The sequence below is a fragment of the Lactuca sativa genome, chromosome 9 (genome assembly GCF_002870075.4).
Source record: "Lactuca sativa cultivar Salinas chromosome 9, Lsat_Salinas_v11, whole genome shotgun sequence".
NCBI lineage: Eukaryota > Viridiplantae > Streptophyta > Magnoliopsida > Asterales > Asteraceae > Lactuca > Lactuca sativa.
In genome coordinates this window covers 27395999-27412196 of record NC_056631.2, presented here as the reverse complement: position 1 = coordinate 27412196, position 16198 = coordinate 27395999, and the positions used below count along the sequence as shown (strand labels likewise).

At 34.9% G+C, this 16198-nt stretch overlaps 3 protein-coding genes across 3 annotated transcripts; 1 reads left to right on the top strand and 2 right to left on the bottom strand.

The window, feature by feature from the left end:
- Positions 1 to 4380: 4380 nt before the first annotated feature.
- Positions 4381 to 4848, bottom strand: LOC111902191 (uncharacterized). Its single transcript, XM_023898046.1, has one exon. It carries the CDS (start codon positions 4846 to 4848, stop codon positions 4381 to 4383), a length of 468 nt encoding a protein of 155 aa, XP_023753814.1.
- Positions 4849 to 7823: 2975 nt separating this feature from the next.
- Positions 7824 to 8396, top strand: LOC111902232 (uncharacterized). The gene is made up of 2 exons (XM_023898085.2): positions 7824 to 7979; positions 8065 to 8396. The coding sequence occupies exons 1-2, from the start codon at positions 7824 to 7826 to the stop codon at positions 8299 to 8301; spliced, it is 393 nt and encodes a 130-aa protein (XP_023753853.1). The 3' UTR covers positions 8302 to 8396.
- Positions 8397 to 9375: 979 nt separating this feature from the next.
- On the bottom strand, positions 9376 to 11893 carry LOC128128887 (uncharacterized). The gene is made up of 3 exons (XM_052767646.1): positions 10481 to 11893; positions 9945 to 10411; positions 9376 to 9865 (listed from the first exon to the last, which is right to left on the bottom strand). The coding sequence occupies exons 1-3, from the start codon at positions 11891 to 11893 to the stop codon at positions 9376 to 9378; spliced, it is 2370 nt and encodes a 789-aa protein (XP_052623606.1).
- Positions 11894 to 16198: the final 4305 nt, after the last annotated feature.

Below are 16198 nucleotides of genomic sequence, written 5' to 3'. Positions count from 1 at the left end.
CCATCTTGATGTTCCTGATCCAATCCATAAAGTTGGATCCATCACAGATGACTCTCCCACAAAGGTTCATGAGAGAGAAGGATCTGGTAGGTTTGATCCAGAAGCAGCATTTTTGGAAGACATCTGAAAATAAGAAAAGGTTTAGATTAGATATAAAGATAGTCCTTAATAAAACACCCAAACGTAATATTAAGGCTAGGAACCAACACAATATTTTATAATTTAGAAGAGGGATGTCGTAATCCAAGATATAGAATATTTAAGGGTAGGTGATTGACGATTCACCAATCTCCACCATGAAAAACAAAATAAATTATTAGGTTTTAATTGGTTTTAAAACTCATAGATTCTTTGAGATTCATTGAACTTTTCAATGGCATGTTTCAATTTCGAGTGTGCCCTTCAGGTTTTGTGACTGGGATGCCGAGGATCACAAAACAAGGTGTGAAGTAACCATGCAAATTACTTGGTACCCTTAATATTTACCCCTCAATCGATGTGCCGGTTACCCACATGCACTCCACCGATACTATGATAAATATTAAGTTACCCTTTGCGTACCTTGTAAGTCCAGGTTAGTGTGCCGGTTAACCATACACGCTCTACTAACGACTTAATCAAAGTGCAAAGTGCAATTTCATTGGTTAGCACCTTATTCACATTTTCCTAAAGTAACTAAGATTGGGAATTTATAAAAAACATTTAGTTACTTTATATTCATCAAACTTTTAATGAAGATTTAAAGTCCTTGTCTTACCCGTTTGGCTAACGACCCTCCACCGATCAAGGAAGCGGTGGGTGAGAGTGGACATCCATTAAGCTGCCATTTTATAGGCAGCAACCTTATACCCCCATTATAGACTGACTTCGTGAATGAGGCCTACTAACGGTAAAAATGACTTGTTCTTATACATATATAGTTATTATTAAACTTATAATAATATAAAGTATAAGGGTTGAATTTTAACTTTTAAAATTCTAGGGGTTGGAACTAAAGTTTTTAGAGTGACTTTACATGTTCCAAAACTTGAGGGCAAGTTTTGTAACTTTACAAAACTTTTCATCTTTCATAACTTATGAGTTAATGACTTAATAAAATGATAGACTTTTCATTTTATGTAACCTATGTGTTTAATAATGGACTTTAAAAGAGTGACTTTTGGTAGTCCATAACTTGAGGAAAAATTATGGATTCAATTAAAACACATAATGATAAAGAATTAAACTAACAAGCAAGTTAAAAATAATTCCTATGATCTTCTAAACTCATAAATTCATGAACATGCATATCAACAATTTCAAGAATCATAAAATTAACCATATAAAACTTGAAAATTTGATAATATCTATTGAAAATGGATTAGCATAACCATTACACCATCTAAAACAAGTTTTATAGCACCAAAACAGTTTAGGGTAATGTTTCTAGTCCATTTCCAGTAGCAAAACTCGAAAATATGCATTCTTGGGCTCCTACTCGTCGAGTGCATCAACCTACTCGACGAGTAGGATGAGGTTACTCATGGACTCGTCGACTCCCCCCATAGACTCGGCGAGTTCATGCTGCAGAGTGCAGAAAAACTGAGTTTTTTTTTACAATTTTGCATCAAGTATCAAACAAACAAACCTGGCTCAAATACCAATGAAGGGTCTTGAGCATTCTAACACTCCTATGGTGTACATGCAACCCTAGAAACCTTGGATCTATGTTTTATCTATGATACATGCAAATTTGTTTTTCCAAGGTTCATAACCTATCTAGCATACATGGGGAACTTTTAAACATAAAAGATAGTAAGAAATACATACCTTTAGTTGCTTGGATTCCTTGAGAACCTTGTGAGCCTAGCACCTCAAGTGTGATGCCTCAAATGTCTCACACAACACCAAATACACTTCAAATAACCTTGAGAGAAATATAACACTCCTAAAATCGGCTATGCCCTCTTGTTCTCACTCTAGTGCTGATTTTGGTCTACAACATGTTGCTTATATAGTGTGTCATAATTAGGGTTACGCAATGTAAACCCTATTTGACATGACTCTTCATTTCCATGATCCATTGGTACAAAAAACACCGTGGAGCATCCATGGAGAATCCTATGGGTTTTAGCCCAACTTGATAATCCATGGAGCATTAGCCCACTATACAAGTATAGGTGATTTACACAATCAACCCATATACTTAATTAGTCTTCTTTTGATCACTTAATTAATTCCAAATTAATTCTTGATCAATACTAATTAAATAATATTATTAATATATTAGAACTTATAATATATTAATAAACCTTAAGTGTTATTTCTCTCATTTTAGTCTATCCAAATGCATGATGTCATGCAACCCAAATGGACCATGCTAATCGAGTCAAGTACATTCCAGAAATAGTTATGAACTTAGACACCTAATCCAACATATGGTATGTGGTAGTTTGGGGAGACTAAGGTGTTGTTTGTTTTTTCGAAGCAAAAATTCAAAAAGTCTGCGGACCACCTCTGCAAACCTCTGCAACAGAAGAGGTGGACCAAACGGCTGCAAACTGTAATAAGAAGTGTGTTTGTTTTTATTAACATCTGCAGACTGTTGCAGACATTAAAAAATTAAAATAAACTAATTTAATAAACCGAAAATTGGTTTTAAACACAAAAAATTTAATAATTATAGTCTTAAAACATTGAAATAATAAAATATTATATGCTATATGTTTTATTACAATCTGTTTTTCCATTTTATTTTTTATATCATCATTAAAACAAAATAATAGACACTTATTTAAAAAGAAAATAAAAAGTGAAATTCTAGACACTTATTTAAAAAACAACATTAAAATTAATTAACTTATGTAAATTAAATGGGAGAAAAGAATTAAAGAGATATAAATTTAATGTATTAAATGTTAAAGGGATGAAAATAGAATTTAATATATAAGTAAAGGACCATAAATGTAAATTTAAATATACTTCATGGAGGACCATTACAAAATGTAATATTAAACACGTTCAATTTTTGGAAAAAAAAAAACACCAATGGTTTTTTGGGGTTGGATTTTTTTAGTTTAGGTTTGAAGGGGTGGGAAGAGGTGGGAAGAGGTATAACAAGTTCTTCCCCAAGAAGCACACGGGGAGAGGTTTTAAGCCCCGAAGACTTCCGAAAAACAAACTGTTGCGGGACAAAAAGTGATGCGCGTGTGCTGCGCCGCACAGCAATAAGAGTTTTGAAGAGGTTTTTTTAAGAAAAACAAACAACACCTAACTAAGCTTCGTGCTTACAACTTTCCGTTTTGGTTTCAGGTACTTCCGATCGCAAGGGGAAGAGCTCGGGATGATTGCAGTGCACACACCATTTGTTCAGCCTGGGATGTTTAGACTCTAATACTTAGACATGTGATTTTGATACAGTATTTTGATATGATGTTTTGAGATACATAACTTATGATTTTTATATGATGTTTGATGACTTACAGTTTTCTTAAATAATGTTAAAACAAAATTTTTGGACCGTATTTTTGGGATGTTTCAGGCCCACTGGATTTGATATCCTGGTATATTGAGTGATGTTATGTTGAGTATGAAGTAGATCTGTATGATTACCTAATGATTACTGATACGTGTTAGATATGTAGATCTGTATTATTACTTCTATTGTTGGATTTATGTTAGACTGCTAGATCTGTGGGACTACCTATATTTACTGGCTATTGATTGTTATGGCATATGTTGATCTGTTATGGTCGGTTGGGTTGAGATGGTCTTGCTATGTGTTGTAGGCCAAGAAACCCAGGAAGTTTCGGACAGACTGAAGCATTCCAGATTAGTTGTAGGCCCGGTGCGGTCCACTCATGCTGAAGGCTCTGAGAGCGATCCAGATAGTCTGTAGGCCCGATGCAGCGGTCCAGTTAGGCTGAAGGCTCATGTATGCATGTTGTTATTTGTATGGTTGTGTGTAGTACTTTGGGGGAACTCACTAAGCTTTGTCTTAGTTTAAGTTTATGTTTCGGGTACTTCGGATGATCGGGGCAAGGTGAAGGCGTGATCGTATACATCCTTCAATGATACGTTTTCGGAGATTTTATGACACACAGATCTTTGGATTATTTGTATTTGACACTTGATTTGATATGGTTTTGGTTGAAAACAATGATTTCTTTTAAGTTAAAAATGAAAAAAAAAATATCGTGATTTTTGGGATGTTACACCTCTTCCTCGTTGACCACCACGTCCACCCTGATAACCTCCTTGGTAGCCGCCTCTACCACTCTCGTGTGTGGTGTCATTGTTTCCATGTTTTTCGGAAGGTTAGGTAGCGGTATTGGAGGTGATATCCAGTGATTTCGGAGTGTAAGAGGATTGCTGAGTTCGACATGTTTCCTCACGGAGAAGCTAAGAACAAGCCTTATTGAAACTTGGCAATGGGTCATTTTGTTGAATGAACGCAACAATGGTATCGTAGCCACCTTTTGTTAAACCGAAAATCAATTGTAGAAACATTTTATTTCCAGTGATCGAGTTACTTATATTGGTGAGTTGATCAACAAGGTTTTTTAGAGGGAAGTAGTAATCGTTGATGTTTGAGAAGGAATCTTGACGAGTGGTGTTGAACTGTTCTTCGATGTAGTCTGCTCTTGTTTCATTTTTATCTTGAAATATTTCTTCAAGACGGTTCCAGAGTTCTTGAGCTGTAGCCCCATTTTTCATGAGATCCAAAGAGATTGTTGTGTAGATCCACTCTTTGATAACCGCATCTAGGCGAAGCCAAGTAGATTCATCGATATTAGCAGGACAAGAAGATTTAAGGTTGATATGGTGAAGCACAATATAGGCACATGCATGTATGTTAAAAAGTTCCATCCATGAGGCATAGCGACCATCAGTTCGATCAAGGAAAAGAGATCAATGAGATGAGGGATAAAGCTTTTGATGTTATTGATACCAAAAGCGAGATAGAAGGATGTTTGGACGAACCGGAAGATATACCCATACCGTTCATCGTATTATGAGAACGCAAGGAAATGTTTATGAGAAGAATTTAGATCAACGACGAGAGAGAAGCTGTGGGGAAGAATAAGGCCACGTTTGATAGTTTCTGTCCGGGAAAGTGTTGTATGGGGAAGTTCTCTAACTGGGAAAGAAACCATGTTGTTTGATTATACATTTGATTGACTGTGTTGAATGATGAAAATGACAATATTACCCTGCTATTCTATACTGTGATGGATGAAGTTGTTGAATAATTATAAAAACATACAAATTGTCATACAAAATCAAAATTACATAATAATAATTTAAAATCCAAATAGAATGTCGATTAAGTTGTTTTTAGTTTTTTTTTCAAGTTAATGTTACGTCGTTATTCTTTATAGCAATTTCAATTTTTTTTTATAACTTAACATGTGATTCTTGCCTCGGTGTATGTCCGATAGTGGTAGGATGGATGAATTTTTTCAAAATATATTAGGATGATGATAATGTTGTCCAAAAAAATAAGAACTAATCCAATAAAAATGAATTAAAAAAATTAACTAAAAGAAATTAATAATCCAATAAAGTAATATTTAATAATATATAAATATTATATATTTATAAATAATATTTTTAATATATAATAATCCAATTTTTTGTGCATATCAAACAGTCTTTCCTGTCCATTCAGTCAGAAAGATCTATTTGGACCTGAAAAGATGTCTATTAAACTGGGCCTAATAGAGTTAGGGTTGCTCATCCCCGTCAAAGTCTGCATTGAAGCCCTTACAAACTAATGGATGTAAACAAATAGCGCGCCCTTCCACTAAAACGGGGAGGAATGCCTGTATGCCTAATCTATGCAGAGTAGGCGCTCTATTCAGCAATACAGGATGGTCATCCAGAATTTCCTGAAGTATTTCCCATACAATCGGTTTTTTTTTCCGAATACCATATTACAAAATGAATTTTACTGCCTTCTCATCATGTATAACATTTTATGCTCATTTAATGAAATTTAATGATATTTTAGGATACTAATACGACACATGTCATCATTTAAATGGGTAAGAGGATTGGTAAGATCAAACGGTAAGAGGATATTTAATTTCTCGATTAAAAATAGGGGTGAGCATAATAACCGAAAAACCGAACCAAAACCAAATTAACCGATATAACTGAACCATTTTAAAGACCGTTGGTTCGGTTTCTAATTTTTGTTAACCGATAACTAACAGTTCGGTTATGGTTTTATAGGTTAACCGAACCATTATTAACCGAACCACTAACTTTATATTTTAATATATAAAAATTATAGATTATATATAAAATAATATAATAAAACTTATTTAAGACCCATTAAAATTCCAAAATATAATTTATTAATCCTCACTTATTAGGAGACGAACGCACAATCAAACCATCAAAGGTTGATCACGCAGACATACACAATCTTCCAATCATGTCAATAGTTAGATTATTCATTAATGTTGTAATTCTTAATCGGCTGTTTCTAATATTTGCAAATATTATTCACAATTAGTTTAATCTTCATAGTCATAATCCTAAATGGATGTTTCTCACACCGTTAATCCTAATCAAAAATTGTTTTGACTTTATAGACTTATTTGAAAAAATTTGACTTAATCACATTGAATATATCTGAGTGATTGGATTTTTTTATCCAGATAACATATAATATAAATGTTTTGCTATTTTATTGTATAGTTTTTGATTTAATCGCGTTGAACATGTATGAATGTTTGACTTTATTTTAATGTTAATATCAATTATCAATATATGAAATTATTAATGTCAATTTTTTTTAAAAGTTTTATATTTTTATTGAATGTTTTTGATTTTGAATATGACTATGTGTTATCTCACTCTGAGTATCAAAGGTACACATTTTATTTTATTACTATAAGCTAGGTTACAAACATTGGCATCGATGATTCTTTATATTTCGTTTTCATTTTTTATGACAATATACTTTCGTCATTTATATTATTTTGAACATTATGGTTAACCAATAGTAACCATTAACCAAAACCGTTAACCGACAAAAATCATTAACCATAACCAATATTAATCATACCCAATGGCTACCAAAATGCATTAACCAATCATAATGGTATGGTTCGGTTTTGACCAATAATCGAACCAAACCGCCCCATATACACCCCTAATTAAAAATTTACCTAAAATGCTACCATTATTGATAATTTTTCTATTTCATATGCATAGGAAATAAAATTGTAACTAAAATGATACAAGTTATAAAATTTCAGTTAGATGTAGTAGTTATATCTAACTAAAATGAAATGAGTTAAATTATCTAAGAGTAGCTTCAATCATCCAATCATCCATGCTTGCAAGTTGCAACTTTTTGTTTTTAAATATATCATTTTACTATGGCTTGTGGGTGTGGACACACTGCACAATACCACTAGTGCTATGTGGCACCGTACATGTGAATGAACATCCCATCTTAATGCAACAAAACTGTGCACGAGACATCAAACCACCGCACTTTTTTTTTCACTTTAAGAGTCAATTTTGTTCCGGTTATTACAAAAGTAAAAGCCGCAACATCAGTTTTTAGGGATAATGACTTGAGAGGGTAACATACTTTTGAATTTGATCACATTTGGTCACTGAACTTTTTTTCGTGCTCTATTAACCCTTTAACTTGTTGAATTGTGCAAATTTTCCCCTTTCGACTGGTTTTTGCCGGTTTCAATGAATTTATTGATCCTACGTGTCAGTTTTGATCCTACATGGCATCTAGGGTTCTTGTTATTAAAGGAGGGGCGTTTGTTGTTCATTTATTGTGCCCTAATACCCCGTTGCCCTAATACCCGATGGCTTCTTCCTACAGCATCTCATCCTCCCTCAATCGATCAAGCAAGAAATCCACAGTGAATGATCCAAAAACTTGTGATTGTGGGTTCCCTGCACGTATTCTAACATCAACAACACCAAAGAATCCAGGGAGGCATTTCATGGTGTGCAATGAGGTAAGCAATTTCACTTAAATTTTCCCTCTTTTCTGATTCATTTATTCCAGATTTGAAATCTCACTTTGAAATTTTATTGTGGAAGGGTAAATGCAAATATTGGAAATGGTTGGATGTAGAACTTGTACAGATGCCTCTAATGGAAGTGGTGGAGGGAATGAAAGCTGAATTAGTAGCATTGAAGACCGAAGTAGAGAAGGTGAAGGAAGACATGGAACAGATGAAGAAGGAAAAGTACTCTGATGCCATTGCAATGAAGGAGAAAATATATAAGTTTACCATTGGATTTCTTTTTCTGATCATCGTGTATATGATGAAATGAAGTCACATGATGTATTGAAAGATGTTGTTTGAATAGAATAGAGTTGTTGTCTTAACTTCTTGTTGGAATGGAATGAAGTAACATTGATTGTAATGGAAAATGTAATTATAAAGAAGCATACATATTAACTGCATACATATTAACTTTCATTGGAATGGAATCACAAAGAATGGAGCCATTATCTCAACTTCTTGTTGGAATGGAATGAAGTAACTTTGACTGGAATGGATTCACCAAGAAATATTTTTGACTGGAATGGAATCATAAGGAAGCATACATATAACAATGAATACATATTTGATTTTGACTGGAATAGAATCACAAAGTATCATGCATATAAATAATTAGTTTTGACTGGAATGGAATCACAAAGTAGCATACATATAACAAATACATATAATAAAAAAGTAAGTGAATGTGGTGGTTGGATTCATTGTAATACTCTATTAATATTCAAGATTAAATAAGTTTTTGTCTGCATACACAAAAGTAGTTTCTAGGTAACACAAAAGATTCCTGCATAGACAAAAGAAGAGTCACCATGTGCCCATACACCTACTTGATAGTACCATAGAAAAGCATAATAAAAAGACTACTACTTTGTCTTTACATCACAACTGCCTTACAAAAGATATTCCTACCCACCCACTACACACCCACTAAATTAATCAATAACTAAAGGGTTATCTGCATTGCTCCCAACCCCAGGCATCTGCCTCCTTAATGCTTGTTTGATAATCCGTTCAGAATATTTCCTCCTTCCACTTCTACTAACTGGGACCCTTCTTCTTAGCATTGGGGCTGCAGGTGGTGGTGGAGGAGGTTGTTGGGCTGCAGGTGGTGGTGGAGGAGGTTGTTGGGCTACAGGTGGTGGTGGTGGTGGTTGGGCTGCAGGTGGTGGTGGAGGAGGTGGTTGGGCTGCAGGTGGTGGTGGTGGAGGAGGTGGTTGGGCTGTAGGTGGTGGTCCTTCATTGCCCCTGGATAAACTTGGGTCTGCTCCACTGCCCCTGGATGAACTTGGTACTGCAAACAAAAATTAAAATGTCAATTCTTTGTTCAAATGATGTAATGTTTTTAAAAATATTCACCTGATGTATTGCTTTGTTGGTTAGATGGACACTTTTTCTTGTTGTGACCTGGTTCCTTACAAATACCACACTTTATTATGCTTCCCCTTCTTGAGACAGTTTGTCTACTTGGTCCACTCAAATCTCGTTCAATTGCATCCCTCTTCCTTTTCACTGATGGCCTACCAGGTAATCTTCTTCTTTTGGGAGGCAAAGGCTTATGGTATGGAACATCTGGCCACATTTCACTACTATTAAGAGGATTAATGCTATATTTGTAGCATTTTAGGTAAGCCTCAGTAGTGTATGATTGGGACACATATGCCTCAGCATCATGATTTAAGTAAGAGATTGCTGCCACTCCATGTAAGCATGGTATCCCTGTAAGTTGCCATATTCTACATGCACACTTCTTTGCAATTAGATCCACTCCATATGCAACATCAGTGAATCTAACCTCATACTTTTGATAACCACAAGGAGTAACTCCCCACAATCTGTTTAAGCATATTAACATTAGTGAATCAATAACACATCCTCATAATTAACATAAGCATATTAAAGTAAAATAATTACCTTTGTTTAACCTTCAGATCTTCTATACACTTCCTAATAGTTGGACATATAAGCAAATCCCATTCCATTCCTTCAACTCTTTGAGTGTATATCCTTTCCATCATAAATAACCTAATCTCCTCCAGCATAGTGATTATAGGTCTCCTTCTAGCATGCCTAATAGCAGAATTGAAACTCTCACTGACCCCATTCTCCACTGCATCACAATCTCTTCCTTCTTGAAAGAATGCCTTAGACCAGGTAGTAGGATCTCTGTCTATAAGGTAATCATAAGCATGAGTATCAATAGATTTGATCTTCTCCATTACACCTCTGAACTTCTCCACAGTACTAGCCCTTACAGCCCTCCAAAATAACTTTATGTATTGTTGACCAGTAAACCTTTTATTAAAATTGGCCAGGATGTGTCTAGCACATTGTCTATGTTCAGCTTCTGGACATCTTTCCTTAACTGCTTGTAATAACCCCTACAAATCACAACATCATTATGAGTGAAAAAGCATAAAAATGAAGCATAAAAATGACCTAGTACTAACCTTGTGTCCATCAGAAAGAAGGGTAATGCCTGCACCAAGACCACCATTAATGTCATCCATAAGCAAATCTATGAACCACTTCCATGTTTCTTTATTCTCAACACATACCACATCCCATGCTAAAGGGTAGATGTGGTTGTTTGCATCTCTCCCAACAGCTGAAAGAACTTCTCCTCTAACTATACCCTTTAAAAAGCAACCATCAAGCCCAATTACAGGCCTGCACCCTTCTAACCAACCATCCCTTACAGCTTTGAAACACACATAAAACTTAGAAAACAAAGTTATGGAATCTGGCATGATGTCTACATCCAATCTCACAGTAGACCCAGGATTTGACCTGATAATTTCCTCACCATATGACCACAATCTCCCATAATGTTCAATTAAACTTCCTTCAATCTCTTGTAATGCAAATTTCTTTGCATTTCTGCATTGCCCCACACTCACATTTATGTTGAATGTTGTTGACACTTTAGCTTTCATCTTCCTTGCACTCATTTTTAGGTTCTCTATAATTTGACTCATAAAATGTTTCCCTATCCACCTATAAGTTACAATTGACCCAAACTTAAACACCCTACAACAATTATGTTCATTCACTAGAGATTTGATCTGAAAAGTCTTTTCTTTACTCATCCAGGAGGCCCATAGTCTGAAAGGGCAAGATGGTGACTTATTCTTTTTGCAACATTTCATTAACAATCTATCAGAGTCATTTTTTTCAAACCATAGATCATACCCATTAGCAACTGCATAATTGCTTAACATATGTTTAAGCTCAGTAGGGTTACAAAATCGCATACCTATAATTGGTTTCATCTGATCCCATGGCTGTCTCTCATCATACACAGGGTACTGGGGTGGCACGTATTCATCATCTTTATCTTCACTCTCTATAGGTTCACAAAGGATGTTTAAAAATCTATCATGTGCAGTTTTGTTTGCTGGAAATGGATAGGTAGCATCATCTTCTTCATGATCAACAGAATATGAATCTTGAATAACTGAATCCTCATCTTCATCTAAGTCTTCATTTTCACTTTCACTTTCCTTAGCCTCAATCCAGTCGAAGATAGGTTCATTATGGTGATCCACATATACATTCATTCTCTTGTCATTAGTGTACGCCAAATCCAAAAATTCCTTGTAATCACCGTCGTTCACCAGTGTATGAATTCCAAGACCTAAAGACTCTTGTGGAAGGCAGAAATAGATGTCTTTGCTTCTCGATTTGGTGAGCTTGTGAAGGAATTCCATGAATTGCTCATACTCAAACCCACTGAAGTCAACATCTCGCACTGATGCTCTGTCGGGATCAAAGTAAACTAAGGGATTGGGTGCAAACTGACCATTGTAGTGGAAATCCACTACAATGAAGTTCTGATCAGTAGGATTTGGAGATGATGCCATAGAACGATTGAAGGAGATGAATGATCGATGGAGAATTTTGTGATCTAGTCGAGTTTAAGGACCAAATGAGACTTCGGGGTGTGGTTTAATGAGACGGAGACGAAAAATCGGGGCCTACATGCCACCTCTTTCGCCACGTAAGATAAAAAATACACGTAGGATCAATAAACCGTTTAAAACCGGCTAAACCCGGTCATAAGGGGAAAATTTGCACAATTCAACAAGTTAAAGGGTTAATAGAGCACGAAAAAAAGTTCAATGACCAAATGTGATCAAATTCAAAAGTATGTTACCCTCTCAAGTCATTATCCCTCAGTTTTTATTTCAATTTCGATTTACTAATTTTGATTCGGTTTTTTCAGTTTGTGATGTTATTGAAGCAAGTTGTAAAATGGCAACATCAGGAAAAGGTGGCACAAGAATGGAATCACTTTCTTTTAATGGTTGTACGCTCTCAATGGCGCCGTGAAAGACTTTTTTGTTGATTTTATTCTATGTTTTCGAATATTTGATGTGACATTTTTTTTGTGGTTATTAGCATTTTTTTTATATGTAATTTGAATATATCCATTACGTATTACATTTTTTATTGATTTATAAAAATATATAAAACGGACAATGATGTAGAAACATAACGATCGTATTTATTATTTTTATGCAAAATTAATATGTTTTCCTTATATTTATAAACTACAATAATTAATTTGTATGCATAATAAATCTGTTTTTATATGTACATAGTGAAAAATGACTAAAATATAATATAAGAATGAGCTAACTTTTAAGCATTCGTGAAAATAACAATGTTTTCTAAAATGATAAATTTTGGATTTCAGTAATATTAATATATAATATGATTTATTTATTTTTGAGCTGCGAAAACCTTAAATAAAAAACTAACTAGGTGCTAGAAAAAAAAGCAACATAATTTATTAAAATCTAAGAAAAAAGCATAACAAAATTCAAAATGTTTAATATCATTTTATTTCAACCACATCTCACATTTTATGCTATTTTATTGTATTTCTTCTCTTTTGTTATGTTTTTTTCTTAGATTTTAACATATATATATATATATATATATATATATATATATATATATATATATATATATATATATATATATATATAAAATTTAAATTTGCTAATCGGATTGCAGAAATATTCACAAAATTCTGAATACATGTTGGACGTTAGAAATCCAAAATTTAAAATATGAAATGCATTTTTTTTTGTAAAAACAATACTTTTTTTTAACAACTTAAATATATTAAAAACTAGCAAAGAGCTAGGAAAAGAGCAAATACAAAGATTATGTCAAAAGGGGACTTTGGAGCCAATTGCTTCAAAGAATAGAACCTTTTTTTGTTTATGTTTGCAAACAAAAGAAAAGAAAATTAAACTATACTTTGAAAAATAACATCACAAAGAGGAATTTCTTCTTCAAAAACCAACTCATTTAGATAACCCATAACATGTAACAACGTAAATTTTCAAACCAAAATTTTCATTTTCAAAACACACAAAAACTCATAATATATTTCAAAAACATAATTGTCTCAAGTGTCATAACAATCCATATAAAAATGTTACCATCCCAAAATCATCAACATAATTTTGCATCGGTGTGTAGCCGGTGCCTTCCCGTGATCCTGAGAGGTACCTGAAATACATAACACATAACACGATAATCACGAAGCTTAGTGGGTTCTCCAAAATACCACACACATCTCATTAACCTCTCATGGCTATACTCAAATAAGACCCTCCAGTGAATGTGTCTCAGTGGGACCCTCCATCCCTACAACTCAGGTGGACCCTCCGGTCCTAACTCAATAAAGCTCAGTATAATACACAACATAAATCACAAAGACATAATGCAGGATATCACAATACTCAATATAAGCACATAAGACCCTCCGGTCACACAAAGGTTACCACTCTAGGTAAGTATAATGAGAAGACTCACCTCGTAAGCAAGCAAATAATAATCTCGTACACAAATCTCGAACTAGCCTCCGCCTAACACATAAGATAATAATCTCTAATTAACACTTAAATCACGACTCGAAATAAACTAGGTTATTCTCTCTCTCAAACTCTTGGAATCGGTAAAAGACCATTTTACCCCTCCATGGTCCCCAATCCCCATACTCCCTGCCTTTACGAAACCCTAAAGTCAACAGAAGTCAACACTCGAGTCAATTGTCCATGTTGACCTGACTCGCCGAGTGCATCTATGTGACTCGCCGAGTTCCCCTTGTTCCTTCAGATCATCGCAAAAACCCAACTTAACTCGTCGAGTTGTCCCGTCAACTCGTCGAGTTACCCATGTCCAGATCGGGGAAAACCCAAGCCGACTCGTCGAGTCAGCTCTTTGACTCGTCGAGTCCCTTAAATCAAATCTTGATTCAGACGTTTTAAGGCAGATCTACCCCTCCAAACTCTAGATCCAGCCTCCCAAGGTTCGAATTTCATGTAAAGCTTCGATCTTTACTTTCATGCATGGCATATTTGCTCCATAATGCCAATACAAGCTCTAACTAAGGTGTTTAAGCATAATAACTCTTTCATGGCTGGATAAAGCTAGGACCTTTGGACTCTATGGACCTCACAAAGTCCAGATCTGATGTCTCAATACTTGGCAAGCACAAGTCATACCAAATCTCAAGGAAATATGGAAAAAGCCCTAAAAGTTCCTCATTAACAAGATCTAAACAACATGATGAGCAAGGTGATGACTTTTACCTTCCAACAGAAACTCCAAGTGAATGAATACTGGATCTCACAGCCTTTCTTTGTTCCTTGCTTGAATCTTACTTCTTCTCTTCCAATGATTCACCAAAACACTCAAATTAGAGCTATCACTCTCTCTTAGCTCAAATGGCCGATTAGGGATCACATAGGGGAGTTGGGTAGCTGGTGAGGTGGAAATGAGGACATAAGTTCCTTTAAATAGGTCCCAACCCCGGAGATTTAACGTTTCATCTTACAACGCCAACTCAGCGAGTAGGATCCCTGACTCGTCGAGTCGGTCTTTAAACCCATGTGCTCAATCCAACTCTACTCGACGAGTCGGAAACTCAACTCGTTGAGTCACTCATTAAATAAATAAATAAATAAAGTACCTGGGAGTCGGTATGTTACATAAGACCACTCCTACGATAGCTTCTAATGCCACTTTTCGATTTTTCTAGAGTTGTAAGTCATCAAGCCAATTATAAACGCCAAGCAAAGAGTCTGAAGAAGATCTGGTAATGTCAACCCATTTAAAAACTTTGCACCATATAGCAACAACCATATCACAACACCAAAAAACATGATCAATCTCTTTTGGTTTTTTAAACAGACGGGACACATAAGAGTGTTAAGTTTCATACCTTTCTGGCTAAGATTCCATCTAGTTGGGATTCTGATGCATAAGATTCTCCAAACCATAATATTAACCTTTATTGGAACAAACTTAGACCACCTGGTTTCCAAGGAATAATCCAAAAGAGAATTGTGATCGATATAAACTCTTGTTTCTTTTACAGAAAAAGAAACAGACCCCTCCAAAATCCACCTCCAAGAATCTTTATCCGTAGAAAGTCGAACACTTTCCAACAACAAGGTTAGATCTTCTAAGTGACTGAAAAAGAGTCCCTCTAGGCCTTAACCAAGTCCAAATCCACTCGCCATTCCATTATCACAAACCAAACAGTCTTTAGTTGTTTCAAGATGAAACAACCTCAAAAACCTGTCTTTTAGGGGTAAGTGACCTATCCAAACATGACTCCAAAATCTTGTAGACCTTCCATTTCCAACATTTTTTCTTAAATAAGAATGAAGAACCAAGCCCCTTTCATGCGTAACATTCATAGATTTCACACTTATGGGCCATACGTCATGCCCATGTATCTGGGGACAAAAATTCGACCCCCTTCCTCCAAAGTCACCATAAATCGCAATTATGAGATTCACTCACAAGGCATTTTATTCATCTCCACTTTTGAAGAATGGCAAAATTAAAGGTTTCAATATTTTCGATACCTAAACCTCCTTTAGATTTTGAAGCAATAATTGAATTCCAAGCAACCCCTGGTATTTTTTACCATGTCGACATACCCCAAAAGAAATTGGATCGAAGAGATTCAAGTTTTTTTTTTTAATTTGAATCGGCATCAGGAATAAGGACTAGCAATAAATACCAAGAGATCACAATACTGAAGATACTAACACCGAACGACCACCAATAGAGAGCATGTTTGCTTTCCATCTAGATAACATGTTCTTGAATTTATGGATAACAGGGTTCCAACGTTT